We start from the raw sequence: 19,241 nt of genomic DNA on the forward strand, positions 1-19,241 counted from the left end.
GCCTATTTGAATGTAATATGCTGACGTCTGCACAGTATACCCTGCGACGTAAAATGTTAGAATGCTTCAAACACCACAAAATTCCACCAACAGCCAAGAGTCTTGCTGACCATACTCTCCCGCAGAGCACAGAGATCAATATATACTCTCTTATAATTCAACTGCTGGTATCAAAAGATATACTTCAAGAAATCTGAGCAGATACAAATCATACAAGACAAACCAGCTCCATAGCTCTGTCGATCTCACAGAGTGAGCCAAAAGGAAAAGGGCTAAATAGTATCAACTGAAAAGCCCGTCTGCTGAATAAGAAGAAGAAGATAAGGTTTCCAACTATGTAGGCTAATGTTCTTTGTTTGTTTTTGTTTTTCTCTATAGACTGAACACTCTGGTAATGCTTGTTTTCACCTATTGTTGGTTTAAGGCCTCTTTATTTTATCTTTTTTTGGTTTATTCATTTTTATTTTATTTATTTGTTTTTTTGTTCTAGGATTAATCTATTCTACAGTGCACTGTTCTAATGGTGTTGCTTTAACGCAGCCCTTAGGCCCAAAACCGGTTGTTATGGTGAGAAAAATGACAAAAAAGGCTATAGAAGAATTAACAGTAGGTATCTGGCGTTGTGATGTTTGTGGAAAAGCAGAAAAATCATTTTTCATGCTAGATCTTCACATAGACACTGGCTGTGAAGAACTTACACCAATAGAATGTGTTGTTTGTCCAGCAGTAGTTCATGATTACAGAGATTTTGTTGTTCACATTATGGAGCACCGAATGGGGGAGAGGAGAAGATGTGCCATTTGCTTACAAGAGTTTATTGATGATATGAGACAACATATTTTTTTACATGGGCACTTTTCACAAAGCGTCTTCAAACTAGACTTGAAAGGGAATATATTGCTAGCTGCTTCACAGACTCCATCTTCAAGCGTTTCCTTAAATTCAATTGAATCAGAAATTGAGGCAAACAAAGAAAAAAAACCTCATAAATGTGTCGTATGCCAGAAGAGTTTTGCCCAAGTGCGTCATCTCAATGCACACCAAAGGAAACATACACGTGAGGGACCTTATAAATGTGACACATGTCAGCAGAGCTTTTTCCAACTGCTTAATCTCACTGTACACCAAAGAGTACATACAAGTGAGAGACCTTATAAATGTAAAGCATCCCAGAAGAGCTTTGCCCAAGTGGGTAATCAAACTGTACACCAAAGAGCACATACAGGTGAGAGACCATATACATGTGATACATGTCACAAGAACTTTTCTCGACTGGATCATCTCAATGCACACCAAAGAGTGCATACAGGTGAGAGACCTTATAAATGTAAAAGATGCCAGAAGAGTTTTGTCCAAGTGGGCAGTCTCACTGTACACCAAAGAGTACATACAGGTGAAAGACCATATACATGTGATACATGTCACAAGAACTTTTCTCGACTGAATCATCTCAATGTACACCAAAGAGTGCATACAGGTGAGAGACCATACAAATGTGATGTATGTCACAAGAGTTTTTCTCATTCAAGCCATTTGTATAGTCACCAAAGAATACATACAGGTGAGAGACCATACAAATGCGATACATGTCGAAAGAGTTTTTCGGAATCAGGGTCTTTGAAAAAGCACCAAAGAACACATACTGGTGAGAAACCATACAAATGTGATACATGTCGAAAGAGTTTTTCGGAATCAGGGTCTTTGAAAAAGCACCAAAGAACACATACTGGTGAGAGACCTTATAAATGTAAAACATGCCATAAGAGTTTTGCCCTAGTGGGCAGTCTCACTGTACACCAAAGAGTACATACAGGTGAAAGACCATATACATGTGATACATGTCACAAGAACTTTTCTCGACTGGATCATCTCAATGCACACCAAAGAGTGCATACAGGTGAGACACCATACAAATGTGATGTATGTCACAAGAGTTTTTCTCATTCAAGCCATTTGTATAGTCACCGAAGAATACATACAGGTGAGAGACCATACAAATGTGATACATGTCGAAAGAGTTTTTCGGAATCAGGGTCTTTGAAAAAGCACCAAAGAACACATACTGGTGAGAGACCATACAAATGCGATACATGTCGAAAGAGTTTTTCGGAATCAGGGTCTTTGAAAAAGCACCAAAGAACACATACTGGTGAGAGACCATACAAATGCGATACATGTCGAAAGAGTTTTTCGGAATCAGGGTCTTTGAAAAAGCACCAAAGAACACATACTGGGGAGAGACCATATAAATGAAATGCTTGGCAGAAAAGTTTTTCTCAGTTAGGCACTTTGGACAAGCAACAAAGAGTGCATACAGGTGAGAGACCATATAAATGTGATGCATGTCAGAAAAGCTTTTCTGAGTGGAGGAATTTTATTAATCATCAGAGAGCACTTACAGGTAACATTTAGCTTTACCAAAACCATTTAGTCATGAAGTATTTAAAAGACCTAATATGTTCCTTTAATGTCCATTCGAATAACCATCAGACAACTCATTCCAGGAAAATATTGAGTCTTTATCGACAAAATGTGTTAGAATTTTTGTTTCCAGTTTGTTTTTCTTCTTTTTTAAGATCATAATTTCTATATTTTTATTGCAGTAGATTACAATCTCTCTCAGATTGGAATGACATTTGTGTTATGATCAAAATATCAACCTACGAAAATAGAAAATAAAGCCCAAATCTCAAGTATGTAAGAATGGTATAGCCTAGTTTAGTAATATTTTTTGGAATATATGAAAATAAATTTTTTGAAAAGGAATTCTATTAATTGTATTTGTTTTAGATATTGAGTCCTGTCGGTGTGTCCGTTAAAAATTCCAGATATTCAAAATCGTGTGAATAAATTAAATTATTCAAATCAAAAGTAAAGTGATTTTGTTGCTGGATTTAGAAAGGAAGTGAAAGTATTTGACAGGGGAAAAAATATAGAAGGATACACAGGCTCCTTTGTCCTTTAATCTATTTTCCTCTGGCTCCCCCTCTTCTATATTTCTAAAAATGGCTTTTGGTATTTCTATTGAAAGAAGAACGACAAACAAGCTAATTGGCCAAGATCAAATTAGGTTTAATATAGTTAAAAGTTGTGAAAGGTATATATATATAAAATAATAAGCAAAGAGGAATATTTTCTAATTTAAAAATACATTCAGTCCCAAAATCACTAATTAAGACCCCAGCATACTTTTGCTTGTTTAAAATTTGCACTTGCTCAATGGCGCTCAAATGAAAAAATTGTTTTGAAGCAGTAAACCACCTGTTTAATGATCAGTTTGAAATATACGCTTCCCCTGATTTTATTACCGGCTATTTTGCTTGAAATTCCCTTTGAAATGTAATTGACTGGTTTTCATGCTTGCAAGGGAATGTTTTCTTGATTGTTTATCGTGTGTTGTATTGTACTGTTTTTGTCTTCAACATTACCACGATTTGAAATTTCATCTTTATTTGTTGTATTTTTCTTGTTGTCATGCGTCACTATTATTATTATTTGTTGTCATGTGTCGATGAGTTTTGTAATTTTTGCCATTTTCTTATTTAATTGGATGGTGACCTTTTTTTAATAGAAACATTATTTGCTTAAAGATCATTGTAAATTTTTGTTATGAGTTTTCTAGATGCTCAAAAGTAAATCCTGCTTTGTTGCCTGACCATGGCAGAACGATCGCATGAACCCTGCATATATATTCTTTACAATGGCCTGCTGGTCTGCTGTCCCTATATTGCCTATGATTAGGAAGTGAACCGTTGAACTCTTCTGAATCTAATATTTCTACTTGGGTGGGGGGGGGGTATATCTCCTAATTAAAATAGAGGTACTAACAGTATAATAGTCTTTCTCGGCCATTATAGGTCCCTGGGCGAAGCACAAATTTGAAATCACATACAAAATAGTGCATAGTACAATAAATAGGGTAGCTTTGATCTAAAAAACTTGAAAAATCAAGATAATTTTGTTCTATTTTTCTTTAAACTTACGGACTTATGGTCTTTCGGTATAATTTCAATATGCAATGATTGGTAAATATCCAAAGCTGCTGGTGTTCATATAGTGAAAGCTGTACATATTCAAAATAGGTCTTCAAAGTTATCGTTGGGTGTGTTTAATTTTTAACAATATAAACTGACAGTTGACTTTGAATAAGAGTTAGAGGAGTTTGAACTGATATGCCATGTAATCTCCTGTTAGAAAATAAAAATCAAATTTTGAAAGAAACACAGAATTTACTCTAAAATGAAAAGGTTAAGAAAACTTAATTTATTGAAGTATCAAATGACTAAAGTCGACATCAAATTAAAATTTGGGACCGTGAGTGATTCAAAGGGCGCAAAAATATCCCTCTACTTTGTTTGAACGGATGAATCTGTCATCCTTGAGAAATGAAGGATCTATCCTTGTTTTTCACTGGCATATCACGTTCAACAAGTCGTCGAAAGAAGGGGCATTTACGTAAATGCCCGAAAATACTTTAAACAACTTATTATGGTAAATTTCAGCTCGAATTATTAAAGTATAAGATTACCTCAACTGTCATAGATAAGCAAAAGTCAGACAATAGCCCCTTTCTCCAGACTCCAGAGCATTACAGCTAATATGCTTATCCCGAGGATTTAATTTATTTTTCAATTGTTTTTGTTTCTACTTTTGAAGGTCATCAACAGCTTGTTTTCCATTCTTTTGATCCTGTTAATTCGGGTTGATAAACCTCAGCCTGGTAAATAAACCTCATAATTTGTTAAGGAAAAGCCATGGACCTATTCTGAAAACAGTATTTAAAAATCTATCGAAACTTCCAATGGACCAAAATTAAATTGCTCTAAATTTATTTTGTAAGATTTGTGTCCTTTTTAAGTGAATTTGTGTCCTTTTCGTTAAGATCTGATTACTCCTTCTTAAGTTAAAAATACTTAATTTTTTAGAATTATCCCCCTAACTCCCCCAGAGAGCGGATCCGTTCTGGTTATTCTAACGGAAATCTAAAAGTTCTAGTGTCCTTTTTAAGTGACCTTGCTCTAAATTAGTTGAAAATTGGAGGGCACACAGGCCCCCTCCCACGCTCATTTTTTCCCAAAGTCACCGGATCAAAATTTTGAGATATGCTTTTTGTTCATCGTAGTCGAAAAACCTAATAACTACGTCTTTGGGGACGACTCAATCCCCCATCCCCGGAGAAGGAGCTGCAAGTTATAAACTTATAAGTCTCGGGTAGGGGGTTACGTGGGAAGATCTTTCCATGGAAGAATTTATCATGAGGGGAAGAGAATTTCCATGAAGGGGGCACAGGATTTTCTAGCATAATTTAAAAGACAATGAGAAAAGGCAAGATTTTCTAGCATAATTTAAAAGACAATGAGAAAACGAATAAAAAAAAATGTTTTTTCAACTGGAAGTAAGGAGCAGAATTAAAACTTAAAACGGACATAAAATTATTACGTATATAAGGAGGTTCGTCTCCTCCACAATATCTTGCTCTTTATGCTAAAGTATTCTTAGTAATTTCAACTATTTTTTCTACGACCTTAGTGGTTCAGGGAATTCTTAGAGGATTGGGAAAAAATTGAAACTTTAGTTTAAAGAGCGAGGTATTGACGAGGGGGGCGAACCCCCTCATGTACGTAATAAAAATATACATAATATAGAATTTCGTTGCATAAGTTAATTCTTAAGTTACGGATATTTATTACTAATGAAAACGATCGTAAAAAAATAAAAAGTTCTACTTACCTTTTTAACTAACCGAAAATTGGAGGACAACTGGGCCTCCTCCCCCACCTCTCTTTTATCGAAACCGCCCGATTAAAACTTTGAGAAAGCCATTTAGCCGAAAAAAGTAAAATAATATGCAAACTTCGTTTTAATTCGTACATTGACCCAAATCAAAACCTGCATTAATTCAAAAAGGTTCAGAAATTAAATAAAACAAGAGTTAAGAGCTCATATGGCACTTGTGACAAGGTCGGAAGAGCCAAGAGCTCATATGGTATGAGCACTGGCAAAATTCCAAGAATCAATAGATTAATTTAAAAGGAAAATCAGAGGCTTAATGCCGGTCAGGATTTAAAATAAGAGCTCTTATATGGAAATTCATTAAGATCCGATAACCCACTCGTAAGTTAAAAATACCTCATTTATTCTAATTTTTCCTCTTCCTTCAGTTCCTCAGATGGTCGAATTAGCGAAAACGACTTTATCAGGTCAATTTGTGCAAGTCTCTGACATGCTTACCAATTTTCATCGTCCTAACAAGTCCAGAAGCACTGGACCCAACTAACTCCCCCAAAGAGAGCGGATCCAGTACGGCAACGTCAATCACGTATCTATGACATTTGCTTACTCTAACCACCAAGTTTCATCCCGATCTCTCCACTCTAAGCGTTTTCCAAGATTTCTGGTTTCCCCCTCCAACTCCCCCCAATGCCAACAGATCTGGTCGGGATTTCAAATAAGAGCTCTGAGACATGAATTCCTTTTAAATACTAAATTTCATTTGAGATCTGATCACCCGTTCTTAAGTTAGAAATACTTCAATTTTTCTGAATTAACTTGGAAGCATTCCTAAGCCCCAGATCCTCTAAAATAACCCGATAAACTGAAGCTTTGGATATACCATTTCTAGTGTTTCAAACTGCGACGGTTTTACTGAAAAAAGATGTGATGAAATAGAGAACTCTTAACTTTTTTTTTATAACATTAAAAATGTTTTTAAAGTAGTCCATATTATTCAACAAAATTCACCAGTTTTAAGAACAAAAAGATGTATGGATAATTTTGAATCAATTCTGCAATACAAGCTGTTTGAGTTACCTTCTTTCAAAACTAAGCAATGGGTCAAATAAACAGCTAACTAAAAATACGTCAATTAAATAACATTACAGTTCAAAAACTATATAAATAAAATATTATTTAGGACTATCATCTTCAGGTGATCATGAAGAGAGTAGCTAGCTCTGTGCTTCAGTCTGCACCCGGATCCCGTGCATTGCTTTTATCTCCTCTTTGAGAGCCTGAAAAACAAAGGAAGATAAGTTACAAAAGAAAAAAAATATGTCACAAATTTTCCGGGATTATCTTTCTTTCTTTCTTCCTTGTATCTTGTTGATTATTTTTTTTTTTACAAAATGGAAAGAGTTACTATTACTTGAGGAAAAACAATAAATTTAACAGGGTTATACTTCTTTATTACTTCTTTTTATGATTTTGAATTTTTATTATTTTATTTCTTTTCGTAGTTATTTTTTATTCAGTAATTCAAAAAGTGTTAGAAGTAATGCCTCTTGTTGTCCCGCTGTTTACCACGTCAGAGGCATTTTGGGAATGATGATGTAATTACTTTGTTTAGCATTTGAATCAATTTTTATCAATACAAAATGGAAGCAAATTTTATCAATATAAAATTTAATATGACAATCTTGCATCCACTACTATGTTAACATTTACAGAAAACGATAATATAACTACTTTATTTATTAATTTTGTTAATATGTTGTTCTTTATTGTTTTTTCTCTTTTTTTTTTGGGGGGGGGGGTAAATGTTAAAGTTAGACTTGCTTTTTTTCTGCTGTTTCACAAGATAGGAAGCCAATTCAGGAGTGATCATAAAGCTGCTCTGTTAAGCATTTACTCTGTGAGAACCAAATTTTAAAGTTTGTAAATAAACTCTTAAAATTATTTTTTTTTACTGATAGAAAATTTAAAATCATTTGGTCACCTTGTGTTTCCTGAAGTACTACTCTGGCAAGGAATCTTGCGGAAGACAACGATGTAATTGCTTCATTTTTTTTTTTTTTTAAATACATCAAAAATCAAAATTCTAACATCGCAGCACAAAGTCGCCTATTCCAAAGAAGAAGTAGGATGTAGTCGTTTTTTGACAGCAGTTACACAGAGGGTAATCACTGATTTGGGGGAGAACGTCTTCCGACTGGGAAGTTCGAACGCGTTGTAATTTCCAACTGTTGTTGAGGGGGATGTCAAACTAAAACAAAAGACACTATGTGCATCCATATGCCTTCTCATGGAAGGGTGGACGTAGAAACTCCAGAGTGGGCTCATTCGGTTGGATTATCCACCTTAATTGTGATAGCCGTTTTTTTTCAAACAATCAGAAGGTCTAATAGATATGCCTTCGGAGATAGCTAGACATCCACATGCCAACTTAATTAAAATATACTAAGTGCATCAAGGTTTTATTGTATGCATTCTGGTTGTCAAAAGAGCTTATCTTCAGAATCTCAGCAACGACTAAGTGTGTTACATCAAAACTTTTAGGTAATGGCAAAAGGGATATTGAACTAAATCATTAGACACTATTTTCATCCAGGTTGTCAAAAGTTATATCTACAATATCACAGGAGCTACTAAGATTATTAAGTCGAAGTCTTCAGGGAATTTTGAAGAAGCGTTAAAATAAATTAAAAGACAATGCGTACATAATGCTATGAAAATGGGATAACTGTAATATCTCAGGAGTGTATTAAGTGTGCTAGGTTGTAACTTCCGGAGACGCTGAGGGGGATGTTGAATTAAGCCAAAGAGAACTATGTGCAGCCAGGTTGACAAAAGGGCATATCTACAATACCTCAAGACACGTCAAGGCTATTAAATCGGAAATTTAAACTGTTTATAAGAGGGAAGATAAAATAAATTAAAAGCCACTATTGCAAGCAGGTTGTCAAAAGGGCGTATTTACATTGCCTTGGGAAAAGTTGTGTTTGAGTTTGAAACTTTCAATAAATACTGAAGAGATACTGAACTCAACAAAAAAATATTGTACGTATCTGGGTTATTAAAATGGTATATCTGCAATATATCAGTCAGCTAATTGTATTAAATTGAAACTTTCAGTGAATGTTGAGGGGAATGTTTATTTAAAGGAAAAGCCATGACGAACATCTAGGTTATGGAAAGGGCACATTTGCAATATATCAGGGACAAGTAAGGTAAGGGTATTAAGTCGAAACTTTCAGGGAATTTTGAGGGGGAATATTGAACTAAATCAAAAGGCACTATTCATCCCGGTTCTCAAACTGATTCATATATAATTGAAACTTTCACGAAATGCTAAGGGGGGTGTTTCAACTCAATCAAAAGACACATTGTGCATTCTGGTTGTGAAAAGGCCGTATCCACAAAGTCTCATAAGAAGCCAATTGCATTACGTTGAAAGTATCAGGGAGTGTTGATTAGGATGTTGAACATGCATTCTGGTGGTCAAGCAGGTGTATCAGCGATACCTCAGGAGCGGCTATCGGAATTAACTAGGCACTTTCAGGAAATACTGAGCAGCCTGTTGAACTAAGTGGAAAGGTGATATATGCATCCCGGATGTCGAATAGGCGGATCTTCTATATCTCAGGATGAGCTAAAAGAATTAGCTAGAAACTTTCAAAGAAAATCAGGGGGGTTTTGAATTTAATGAAAGGACATTATATATGTCCAGGCTGTTAATATGCCATATATCTTGCAACATCTGTAACACCAGCTAAGAATATTAAGTTAACAACTTCAACTGAAGGATGAGGGATATAATAAACCAAACTAAAACATGATATTTGCATTCAGGTCACCAAAATAGTGTGTTTCTAAAATCCCAAGGACGACTGAAGATATTAGGATGAGAGTTCTCAGGGACGGCTAAGGGTATTCAGTTAAAAATTTCGAGGAATATTGAAGAACATATTGAATCAAATCAAAAGATAATGCATGCAACAAGGTTGTTAAAGGATGTATGCAAAAAATCCCTGTTACTACTAATGGTATTAAATTGAAATTGTCTGGAAATAATACAGAGGATGTTGAACTCAATTAAAAGAAATTATGTGCACCCTAGTTGTCAGCACAAAGTCATGTCCCACACAAACCCACGGCTCATTTCATTTCAAACCCACAGTTCATTTGGCCAAAAATTCGATTCAATATCATATTCAGGGTTGTCCTTTTATCCTTTCATCTTGTATGAACTAGATATGTGTTTGGAACGAAAATGCCACCATACAATAGCGAAGTGTCGAAGCCTGAGAAGCTATAGCAATAGTTTTTTAGCGTTACAAGTTGATTCAATTACTCGCACTTCTACCTCAATAGTATTTCGACCCTTTTCTAATAAAAATCCCTAATTTAAATCTTTCTAATTTAAAATTCCCTGTTACTAATAATGGTATTACATTAAAATTTTCTGTAAATAATACAGAGGATTTTGAACCCAATTGAAAAAAAATTATGCGTATCCTAGTTGTCAGCATGCCGTCTTTTACGCGCCACACCAAGTGATATGGTGTGAAAACACGTCGAAATCACAAACATGAGAGTTTAAAGTGTCAGAAATAAAGAGAGCTGAGCAATGCTTGGGATAAATATTCATTTTCTCATACTATTTCAGTAAGATATAATTTTTTGAACATTTTCTCAGGAGGATTCTTACAATTGGTATTGGTGTTAAATCAAAAGTTTAGTTAAAGAATCGTTCTAAACCAGACTGATTCAGACTGATATTTTATTTCTCCAGTAGAGAACCTGAAAATTAGAAAAAATCTAGTGAATTCCAGTTAAAACATATAATATTTACCAATAATAACACTTCAGAAATCAAAAATTAGGATAAACAGTTCAAAAAAGAAGTGTTTCTAAGTAAATTAAAGAACTATACCTAAAATTGAGACAAGCTGAAATGAAGTCCTTTAACAAATCTAAATTAAGACCACCATAACTTACTATCAAAGAATAAATTAAACTCGAAACAAAGAGACTATAAAATAGATAACTACATCAAACATGACAATACCAAATACTTATGTAGATGAATAAATGAATCTTAAACAAGAAGAAATTAAGATGAACATTCAATTCAAACTCAAAACGAACATAAATTACTAACAGCAGCAGTTTGTCGATTCTTGAAAAACTCCTACGTAATATCTGAATTTCATGCTAAAACGCCTGGTTTTAGACAAAACGCCTGGCCCAGCTCCGAGCAAGCAAAATTGAAAATAAAAAATCTTTGTGAAGCAAAATCATGAATTTTTAATTGTTGACATTTTCCAGAACTAATATCATTATATATCCGACTTTTATTTATTTTAATAGTTTTGTTGTCAGTGATCATTATAATATTTGTACTTTTATTTTTAGTTTTCGTCCACCTCTTTAAAAAATTAAATCACAGTGTTCAAAATAAATATAGATTTTAATAACGTAAATTTTGCAAGTCCTTAGAAATTCTTCGTCTGTGTGTGTGTGTCGGGGGGGGGGGTGTAATGGCTAAAGTCTGGTTTGTAGTAGTTTCTGCTTCTTTCAAGCTTTACTTCAGATTCATTTTATTTAACTTTTTTATTTTGTGTTTCTCTATTCATCTATAAGAGTATTTGTTACCTTTATGTTTGATGTGAAAATTATACTAATTTCTTTTATTTAGTCTTTGATAGTAATTTCCGGTTGCTTTAAATTTGAATTATGTGATGATTTTTATTTCTGCTCGTCTTAATTTTTAGTATAGTTCTTTACTTTTGTTTGAAAAACTTAATACTCCGAAAGTATTTTTTTTTAATTAATCACTGTAAAAAGACAATGCTTTTCAGGTATTTATTGTTATCAAGTCTCTTTTTTAGACTTGTGGTTACTATTAAGCCCACTTACTCGTCCCCACGCTCGTCAGTTCGTCCCCACTTACTCTCTGACTTCCCCCTTTCATTGAAGAGCAAGACTTTTGAGGAGGCAGCAGAATACAAGTGATCAAGTGACGGTTAATAGGCCCAAACCAGACTTACCTCTTTCACTAGTTTATGCTGCTTAATCACTGGCAGTCCTTTAAATTCCTTTGATGCAACAAATACAGCATACATAGCACCACATCCACCTTTAATGATGAAATGCTTAAGAAGTAAACAAAGAAACAAATGCGATACACATAAAAATCAACAAAAAACCTCAACAAAAAAATCAACAAAATCAAAAAATACTTACGAATAAATAGTTTGCGTTTTAACAACACCATTCACTGGAACTTTGAAACCAGGTATTTGCCAAAGGAATTCGGAACAAGTGTTGTAAAATTACCGCAAGATAAAAACTTCTTAAGTAAAACTGGTAAAATGAGCTAAAATAGGGTAAAACATGATACTCCCTAGGAAATTTTAGGGTAAAATTGGTGTTTTGGAGTTACCCTGTAGCTACAAAACCAAATTTAAGATTTCTTTTGAAGCATCACTTTCACATTTTCATGAAATGCTTTGATGATTCTAATTTTCCTGAGCTAGAAAAAGGTAATGCACCTTCATCTAGAGTTTCATCACTTTATTTAACAGTCTAGTTTATCACTTTAGTTTTTTTTTTTTTTTTTAATACTATTATTTGATAGTAAAATTATATTAGGGAATTGTTTTTCTATGTTCAAACTTGAGATGTTACCCTTACAGCCTTGCACATTTAAGTGGCTGTATTCAGCAACATTTTTCATATCATATACATTTTATTTTTCATTTATTTATAAAAACACCGAAAACAAGTAAAACAGTGGTTTGTAACACTTTGATTAACTAAGCACTGGATCACAATAGCAGAACATTCCCCGTCTTCAACAAGATCTGCTGACAAATCTAGCTCCTCTCATTCAGACAAAGTCCTGGGTAAGGCCCTGAAGATTATATATCAATTTGTACCTCCAACCTCTCCACGTCTCTCCCTTAGAACTAAATCTGTATTTATCTGCAGTTCAAAACAAGTGCTAGAACACAAGAACTGTTAAACTAGAATAATAAATTCTTGAAGTCACTGTAGCCAGTAACAACAAATTCTGCAGCAATTTATTGAAAAGCAGGCTAAATCTCAGAAAAGGACACTAGAACTTCCGATTTCCCATTGACTGATCCCTCTCAAAAACTTATTTGACCACCCTTCCACATTAACTGACCCTGGGAAAAAATAAATGAACAAATAAAATAAAAGAACAGAATTCTATATATATTTTTATTTACATTACTTAAGTATTACAGCCTAGTTGTGTTTTTTTTACTCTACACTGAAGACGTCTTGTTTCATACGTGCTAAATATTCGCTGGATTTTTATTCTATTTGGCTTCCTTTTTCTGGCCATAGACCCGTTGGTCACTTTCAAATTCTTTTCTTTGTTATTTCATGAAAAAATAGAAAAAGAAAAAATATGTTCAATACTCACCAGAAATGTCTTCAACGACAATTTCTGAAGGATCTGGAAACCTCTGGGCCAAAACTGTTTTTATTTGATCTTGACCTGAAATACTTGAACAGTTCCTTATATACTTGGGTAAGGCATTAATCCTTATTCGCATCTAAAATGAACAAAATTAATACATTAATAAAAACTCAGGGAAAAATTTTTTCCTTGATTTTTGAAAGACCTAAAGATCATTAACTTCAAGTAATACTCTATTTCCGTAGTTCAAGTAAAAATGTGGTTTTTAAAATAAAATATGGACTATGTTGACGAAGTCTCAGATATCCCCTTTACATTGATCAAAAAAAAAAAAAAATGGTCTTTTTTCAATGTTGTAGACATGGATCAAGATATAGATTTGCAGTGTAACCAAGTTATTTTTTCAGTGACCATCAGGATTAATAAAGAAAAAAGGAACTACAACAAAAATTCAGAATAGCTTGTAACTATTCAACAGGATTTCCAAAAACTTTTCTTTGGGAAGAGATTTTGGGTTTAGAATTTATCACTGTTAAGCTTAAGAGTTTGTGTATGTCATGAGTAGTCTTCAAATTTTTTTAGTAAAGCTTATTATATTCTGTATAAAATGAGTATAACTAATGGCATTACCAAATTAGAATTACAGCCCATTCAATGTCTGAGTGTATCTGAGTATGAAGTCAATGTTACTAAAAATCACAACTACATTTAACTCTGTTTCTTGATGGTCTATAGACTGTATTGTGAGGAACAAACTCAAATTAGTGGTACCATTGAGTTTTCCACTCTTCTTGTGAGAAGTGAAACTTCACAAAAGTTGTTTTTATCATTCTTATTTCTGTTCTTTTGTTTGATATTTAATCCAGTACATCAGTATTGATGGCATCCTATACTACAAGGCACTATATGTACACTTATAATTTATTGTAATATGATAACCTTTTACAGCAAGAGAGAGGGAGAGGGAGAGAGAGAGAGAGAGAGAAACTAAGATATCAAACTTCATTAAACTTTAATTAACTTCATTAATCTCTTTTTAACTTCAAATTTGAATCAGTAGCCTCATGACTTATTTTTCTTATTAACCAAATTGTAGATTTGGAACCTGTTATGATTAAAACGTTTTTTAAGTAAGGTTTGAGTCTGAGCATAGCTTCCAGCGCTTTAAAAATGGAAAACAACTCTGTTGACAAAATCGAAGAGTTAGCTGGGACAACTGAAGGCAAAATCAAGGATGCCAACCCCTGCACCTGCTTTTGGATCTTATACTGAACCTTCTATGAAAGCCTGAGTATATTCAGGAGATTGTGCAGACATCTAATTGGCAAAAACCTGACCAACATATTGAGCTGTGTACTAATAATTGTCCTTAGGAATTAACTGAAGATGACATCCAGGTCCCACGATTTTGAAAAAGAGTAATTATCTGAAAATTCAATTTCCAATTTGGGTGATCTTTCAGATATTGGCACCAAAAAGACAATAAATGATGGAGAAGAAAAGGATTTGTATTTTTGTAAAATATTGGCTTCTCTGCACATTAGCCTAATCTTTCATAGCAGGTAGTCCAGCAAGCTCTATAACATTTACAACTGTGTTATGTTTGTGGAGCCCAAACGCAATTCTTAAATATGTGTCTCTAGGGCCATTTCTTTCAAAATTATTCACAAGGCTCTATTTTGAATCTATTCATTTTTATCTGACTCTTGATACAAAAAGCCAAGGTGCCAAAATGGACATGCATATCCAAAATGTAGGAGGACAGAGGATGGTATCCTTAAGGAATGGGTACAGGGACACATTCAGGAGTTTAAGCAAGGAGATGAACACACTACCTTTGTGGATAATATTGTTAACATGGATATCCCACTTTAAATTATAAGAAATTATGACACAAAAAACTTCAAGGCTGATGCCAAAACTTTTTGAAGAATTGCATTAATAATAAAAGGTGGGCATTTAAGGAAGCAAATTGTTGTTATTTTGAATTTAGAGGGGGTCGACAATCATATCTAATTCCAAGGCATTGTATGCAATATCATTGAGGATACTCACAGGATTACTGATTATATTTCTATAGAAGGTTTCAATGACTGCAGATATCAACAAACTTCTACATTGGGGGATTTCTTAACAAGACTGTGGATGTTAACTGAAAAAAATACCTTGGGGTACTTCATTGTGAACAGGGATGGGATTAGAATAATGATTCTAATATTTGACCACTTGTGATGTATTTGATAGGAAAAAGGCAACCGAATTTCACCAGGAAAAGATAATATTAAACTCAGAGGCAAAATTCTGAACTAATACATTGTCATTGACAAAGTCAAATGCTTTTTGAAAATCAAATTACATTAAACAAAGCCAGGTATTGGACTTTTCAAGAAATTTTCTTTGAGAGTACCTTGGGTTACTTCATTGCAAACAGGGTAGGGATTCAAATAATGATTCTGTCCAATTCCCAATGCTGAAATACAAGGAAAAAAGAAGGGAATTGTGTTGGCTAGTAACTGATAAGATAATGTAGAATGGTATTGGACAAAAGATCTTTTTGGAAGCAATGAACCTTTTATGGCTAAGGTGATGCTGCCATAAAATAGTTGACATTAATAATAAATTTATTCTAATGCCTGTTTTTTAGTCTGTAAGTAGGTTTTTTTTTTACCTTAGCTGACTTTAGACTTTATTTCTGATCCTTATTGATGTATGTATTTGGAGTCCCTTTCTTGCAATGTAGTTAGCTTTGACTATACCAGGGCATAGTACATTGCACCATTTTTGAAACCTTTATTGCCAGGAGATGAAGTGAGCAATATTTAAAATAATTTTGGCAAGTGTTTGTTAATTCAGGAAAACTTATTAAGGAAAAATAAAAAGCTTCTTGTAGAATCTATCAAAACATAAGCCATTTACCTTTATTTTTAATAAACTTCTTTTATCTGGTTTAGTTTGACAAAACACATTTATTTAACAAAATGATCTCTCTGCAGATCTGTTATCTTTTTGTTGCCTTTTTTTATTCTTTGATATTATGTAGACAAATTGCAAAGTATTAGAACTGCTAAATAATTATTTTCTGCCAATAGTCTTTCAACATTTTTCTCAGCTTAATTTGACTGCTCAACATCTTTCCAGTATAGACTGTGTCCACTGACAGTATCCATATAGACTGTATCTAAAGATAAAGTTGCTGCTTTATACTTCTATTGACAAGATACTATGCATATCCTTATCCCTCTTTAGATTATTTAAAGAACCAGCTTTTTAGCTGCAAAAAAAAGATCTAGATCTTATTCTCTACAAAAATTTCTCTCTTTGTGGTAAAATTTTATATCCTGGTTTCAGAAACTTTTTTTTTAGAAATCAAGTAAACAGGTTTTCTGAAAACAAATTCATCTGCTTTCTCTTTATTAATATATAAACAAAGTTCAACATGAGAGGTTCAACATCATTCCTAATATTTATTTAGACTAACAATCATATCCTTATCATCACCCCAAAGTTCCAAAGCATCAGTAAACAGGGTAAAATTCTAGTTCATTGACTTCTTGCTATCTCAGAAAGGGTTTAGGTTAGGAAAATGAAACTTTCAGGGATGAATATACAGACTAAACTATGTCCTGGGAAGGTATTCTGAAGTAACTACCTCTACTCCTTCTCACTCTAGAGGGCACTGACCTTTGATGACCTTTAAAAATATGTGTGTTATAAAAGTGAAACCTTGCTAAATAACTCTTCTGCTTAATTGAAGTATAACAAAATTGTTTTCAGCTTCATAACTTTGCTCAGTTCTATTTTACAAAGTTTTAAAGATATGCAAATACATTTCCTAAATTTTGGAAAAAAAAAACATTTATATGGCTCAAATTCTACTCAAATAACAGGAATTGCATTTTCAGAACTAAACGCAGAGAAAAAGCAACTAGTAACTGAAAATTAAGGTAAATGTTGTTTTGTTAAAATTTCAATAGGTATAGCCCTGTCATGTAGGCTAATTTCAGGGCCCTCTGGAGGGAGAAGGAGTAGAGGTGGGTACTTTAAAATACCTTTCCAAGACATAATTTAGTCTGTATATTCATCCCTGAAAGTTTCATTTTCCTAACCTAAAACCCTTTCTGAGATAGCAAGAAGTCAATTAACTAGAATTTTACCATAAACAATGCTAATACTATCCCCCCCTTGCCCCAAAAGTCCATGATGTCAGCATACAGTGCTGACATGTTGGAAGTTTTGAAATGGTGCTTTAGCTTATGTGTCTGTTTTTTTTTTTTGTATTTTGTTTTTGCATCTGGGACAGTATTGCAAGGCTCCCATGCTAACCCTTAACCCTTGTCTAATTTCTAAGTCTTATAAATTTTCCTACTTCAAAGGTGAAGTTGCCTACTATACCTATTGAAGTTTTGGCAAACCAAAGTTTTATATTTTCAATTAGCCTATCTCTTTCATTTTCTACAGTTTTAGTGTATATTCCTGTTATTTGAGTAGAATTTTAAGCCACATCAATGGATTTTTTCTAAATTTAAGAAACATAATTGCAGATCTTTGAGATCTCATAAATCAGGATTGAACAACAAAGTTGCAAAGCTGAAAACAGTTTTCTTGTACTTTATTTAAGCAGAAGGTCTGTTTAGTAAGGTTTCAGTTTCATAGCACAAGAATTTTTAAAAAACATCACTGCCCTCTAGAAGGAAAAGGAGTCAATGTAGGTTGACCTGGAAAATACTTCGGCCTATTAGACCCATCCCTGAAAGTTTCATTTTGTTAACCCCTTTCCAAGATAGCAAATAGCAGATAAACAAGAATTTTACCCTTAAGATATTTATTTATAATAAACTGAATTGCCAAGGTGAAGATAATCTTCAGGCCTCTTCTTGAATGTGTCAGCAATTCACAAAAATGCAAAAGGGACAGGTTTACTTTTCAAAATATAGGAAGGAAGCTTTTTTGTATTTCTAAATTAAGATATCAAGAAAATACTATTTTTCATTGACTGTAACAAAACTGCATTATTCAGAATTAGCGCCACTACTCAGATAAAATAATTTATGTAACACTTATACCAGAAAATTTTGAAGCATTTTCGAAATTCAAATTAAATAAAATAAAACAATGACATCTAACAAGATGTTTCTGTCATTCATTACAATTTTGGAGGCAATGTTAGCTAGCAAAATTGGACAAAATAATATCAATAATCCAATACACAATAATACCAACAATATGAATGTTTTTACTGATGATTCCATCAAAGATTCTCAAGCTAGTGTAGCTGCCTGTGTACCTGAATTAATCCTTAGCCCCCCTTGCCATGATCACTGTTTTTTAAATAATTATTTGTGGAATGGTTTGAATTAGATGCTCTAATTGGGGCCTTGAGAACTCTTCAGGGTAGATCCTAACGCCACTCTGTTTTTAGTTTTAGTGGTGACAAGTTGATTTTAAGAGGAAACAGTGGTGCACCACTGGCTGACGCCAACTGTTTTAATTGGGACGAGTTTCGAATCTGTTCAAAACGCCTCAAGTGACCTTTCGTTAGAATCAGAATAAACAGACAAGTTTATCCCAGTCCTTTAAAAGTCTGAGGGAGTATACTACATAATGATATACGTTATGTCGTGGGAGTCGTGATATAAGCAGCAACACTCAAAATCTGCAGGATTCAGAATTTTTCCGACCTTTTAATATCTTGTTTTCAATGAAAGGCAGTATTCACTTCTCTCCGTGCTTGTGTTTTCGTTACACCTCCTGTTGTACTCATTAAAATCCAGCAATCGTAAAAGGCAGGAGCGTCAAAACGGAATAGGGGTGGTACCACAAAATTTTCGAGATTTTTGTAGACTTGTGAAAGATGGACCAAAAGTCTAAAATTATACTGAATCTAAGAATAAACGGAGTAGCTACAGCGGAATCTAAGAGAGTCCAAAATTTTTATCCGGTCTAGATGGAAGCTCCAAGATCCGGTAGTGAAGGTCCAAAATTCAGTAGTGTAATTTGAAAATTTTGAGAAGGAAAACTCGTTGTGGTATGTCTAGTTTTTAAATATGATAAAAGTCAAATCAAAATAAAA

General features: G+C 33.7%; 2 protein-coding genes across 5 annotated transcripts in view; one reads left to right on the forward strand and one right to left on the reverse strand.

Annotated features, from left to right (window-relative positions):
* LOC136025414 (zinc finger protein 883-like) overlaps window positions 1–3,789 on the forward strand; it is a 34,231-nt gene extending 30,442 nt beyond the window's left edge. For 2 of the 3 annotated variants that reach the window (XM_065701433.1, XM_065701434.1), the window contains exon 3: window positions 491–3,789. In XM_065701433.1, the coding sequence (XP_065557505.1) occupies window positions 491–2,253 (1,763 nt within the window). In that variant the 3' untranslated portion in view covers window positions 2,254–3,789. The remainder of the gene's footprint in view (window positions 1–490) is intronic. The other variant, XM_065701435.1, reaches the window with a different exon arrangement.
* A 3,058-nt stretch (window positions 3,790–6,847) lies between these two features.
* On the reverse strand, window positions 6,848–18,301 carry LOC136025419 (bolA-like protein DDB_G0274439). 2 transcript variants are annotated; one of them, XM_065701443.1, is made up of 4 exons: window positions 18,235–18,301; window positions 13,175–13,307; window positions 11,769–11,857; window positions 6,848–7,010 (listed from the first exon to the last, which is right to left on the reverse strand). In XM_065701443.1, the coding sequence occupies exons 1-4, from the start codon at window positions 18,250–18,252 to the stop codon at window positions 6,948–6,950; spliced, it is 303 nt and encodes a 100-aa protein (XP_065557515.1). In that variant the 5' UTR covers window positions 18,253–18,301; the 3' UTR covers window positions 6,848–6,947. The 2 variants fall into 2 exon arrangements, with proteins under 2 accessions (XP_065557515.1, XP_065557516.1); XM_065701444.1 differs by lacking the exon at window positions 18,235–18,301 and adding an exon at window positions 18,152–18,176.
* Between the last annotated feature and the right edge of the window lie 940 nt (window positions 18,302–19,241).

The sequence above is a fragment of the Artemia franciscana genome, chromosome 3 (genome assembly GCF_032884065.1).
Source record: "Artemia franciscana chromosome 3, ASM3288406v1, whole genome shotgun sequence".
In the NCBI taxonomy this organism is placed as follows: domain Eukaryota; kingdom Metazoa; phylum Arthropoda; class Branchiopoda; order Anostraca; family Artemiidae; genus Artemia; species Artemia franciscana.

Bases quoted from the DNA above. Each gene is read 5' to 3' on its own strand.
- LOC136025419 (XM_065701443.1), bottom strand. The intron at 11,858-13,174 runs GTGAGTATTGAA...TCATCATTAAAG, and splicing joins TGTCGTTGAAGACATTTCTG to GTGGATGTGGTGCTATGTAT. The intron at 7,011-11,768 runs GTAAGTCTGGTT...TTTGTTTTTCAG, and splicing joins AGCATAAACTAGTGAAAGAG to GCTCTCAAAGAGGAGATAAA.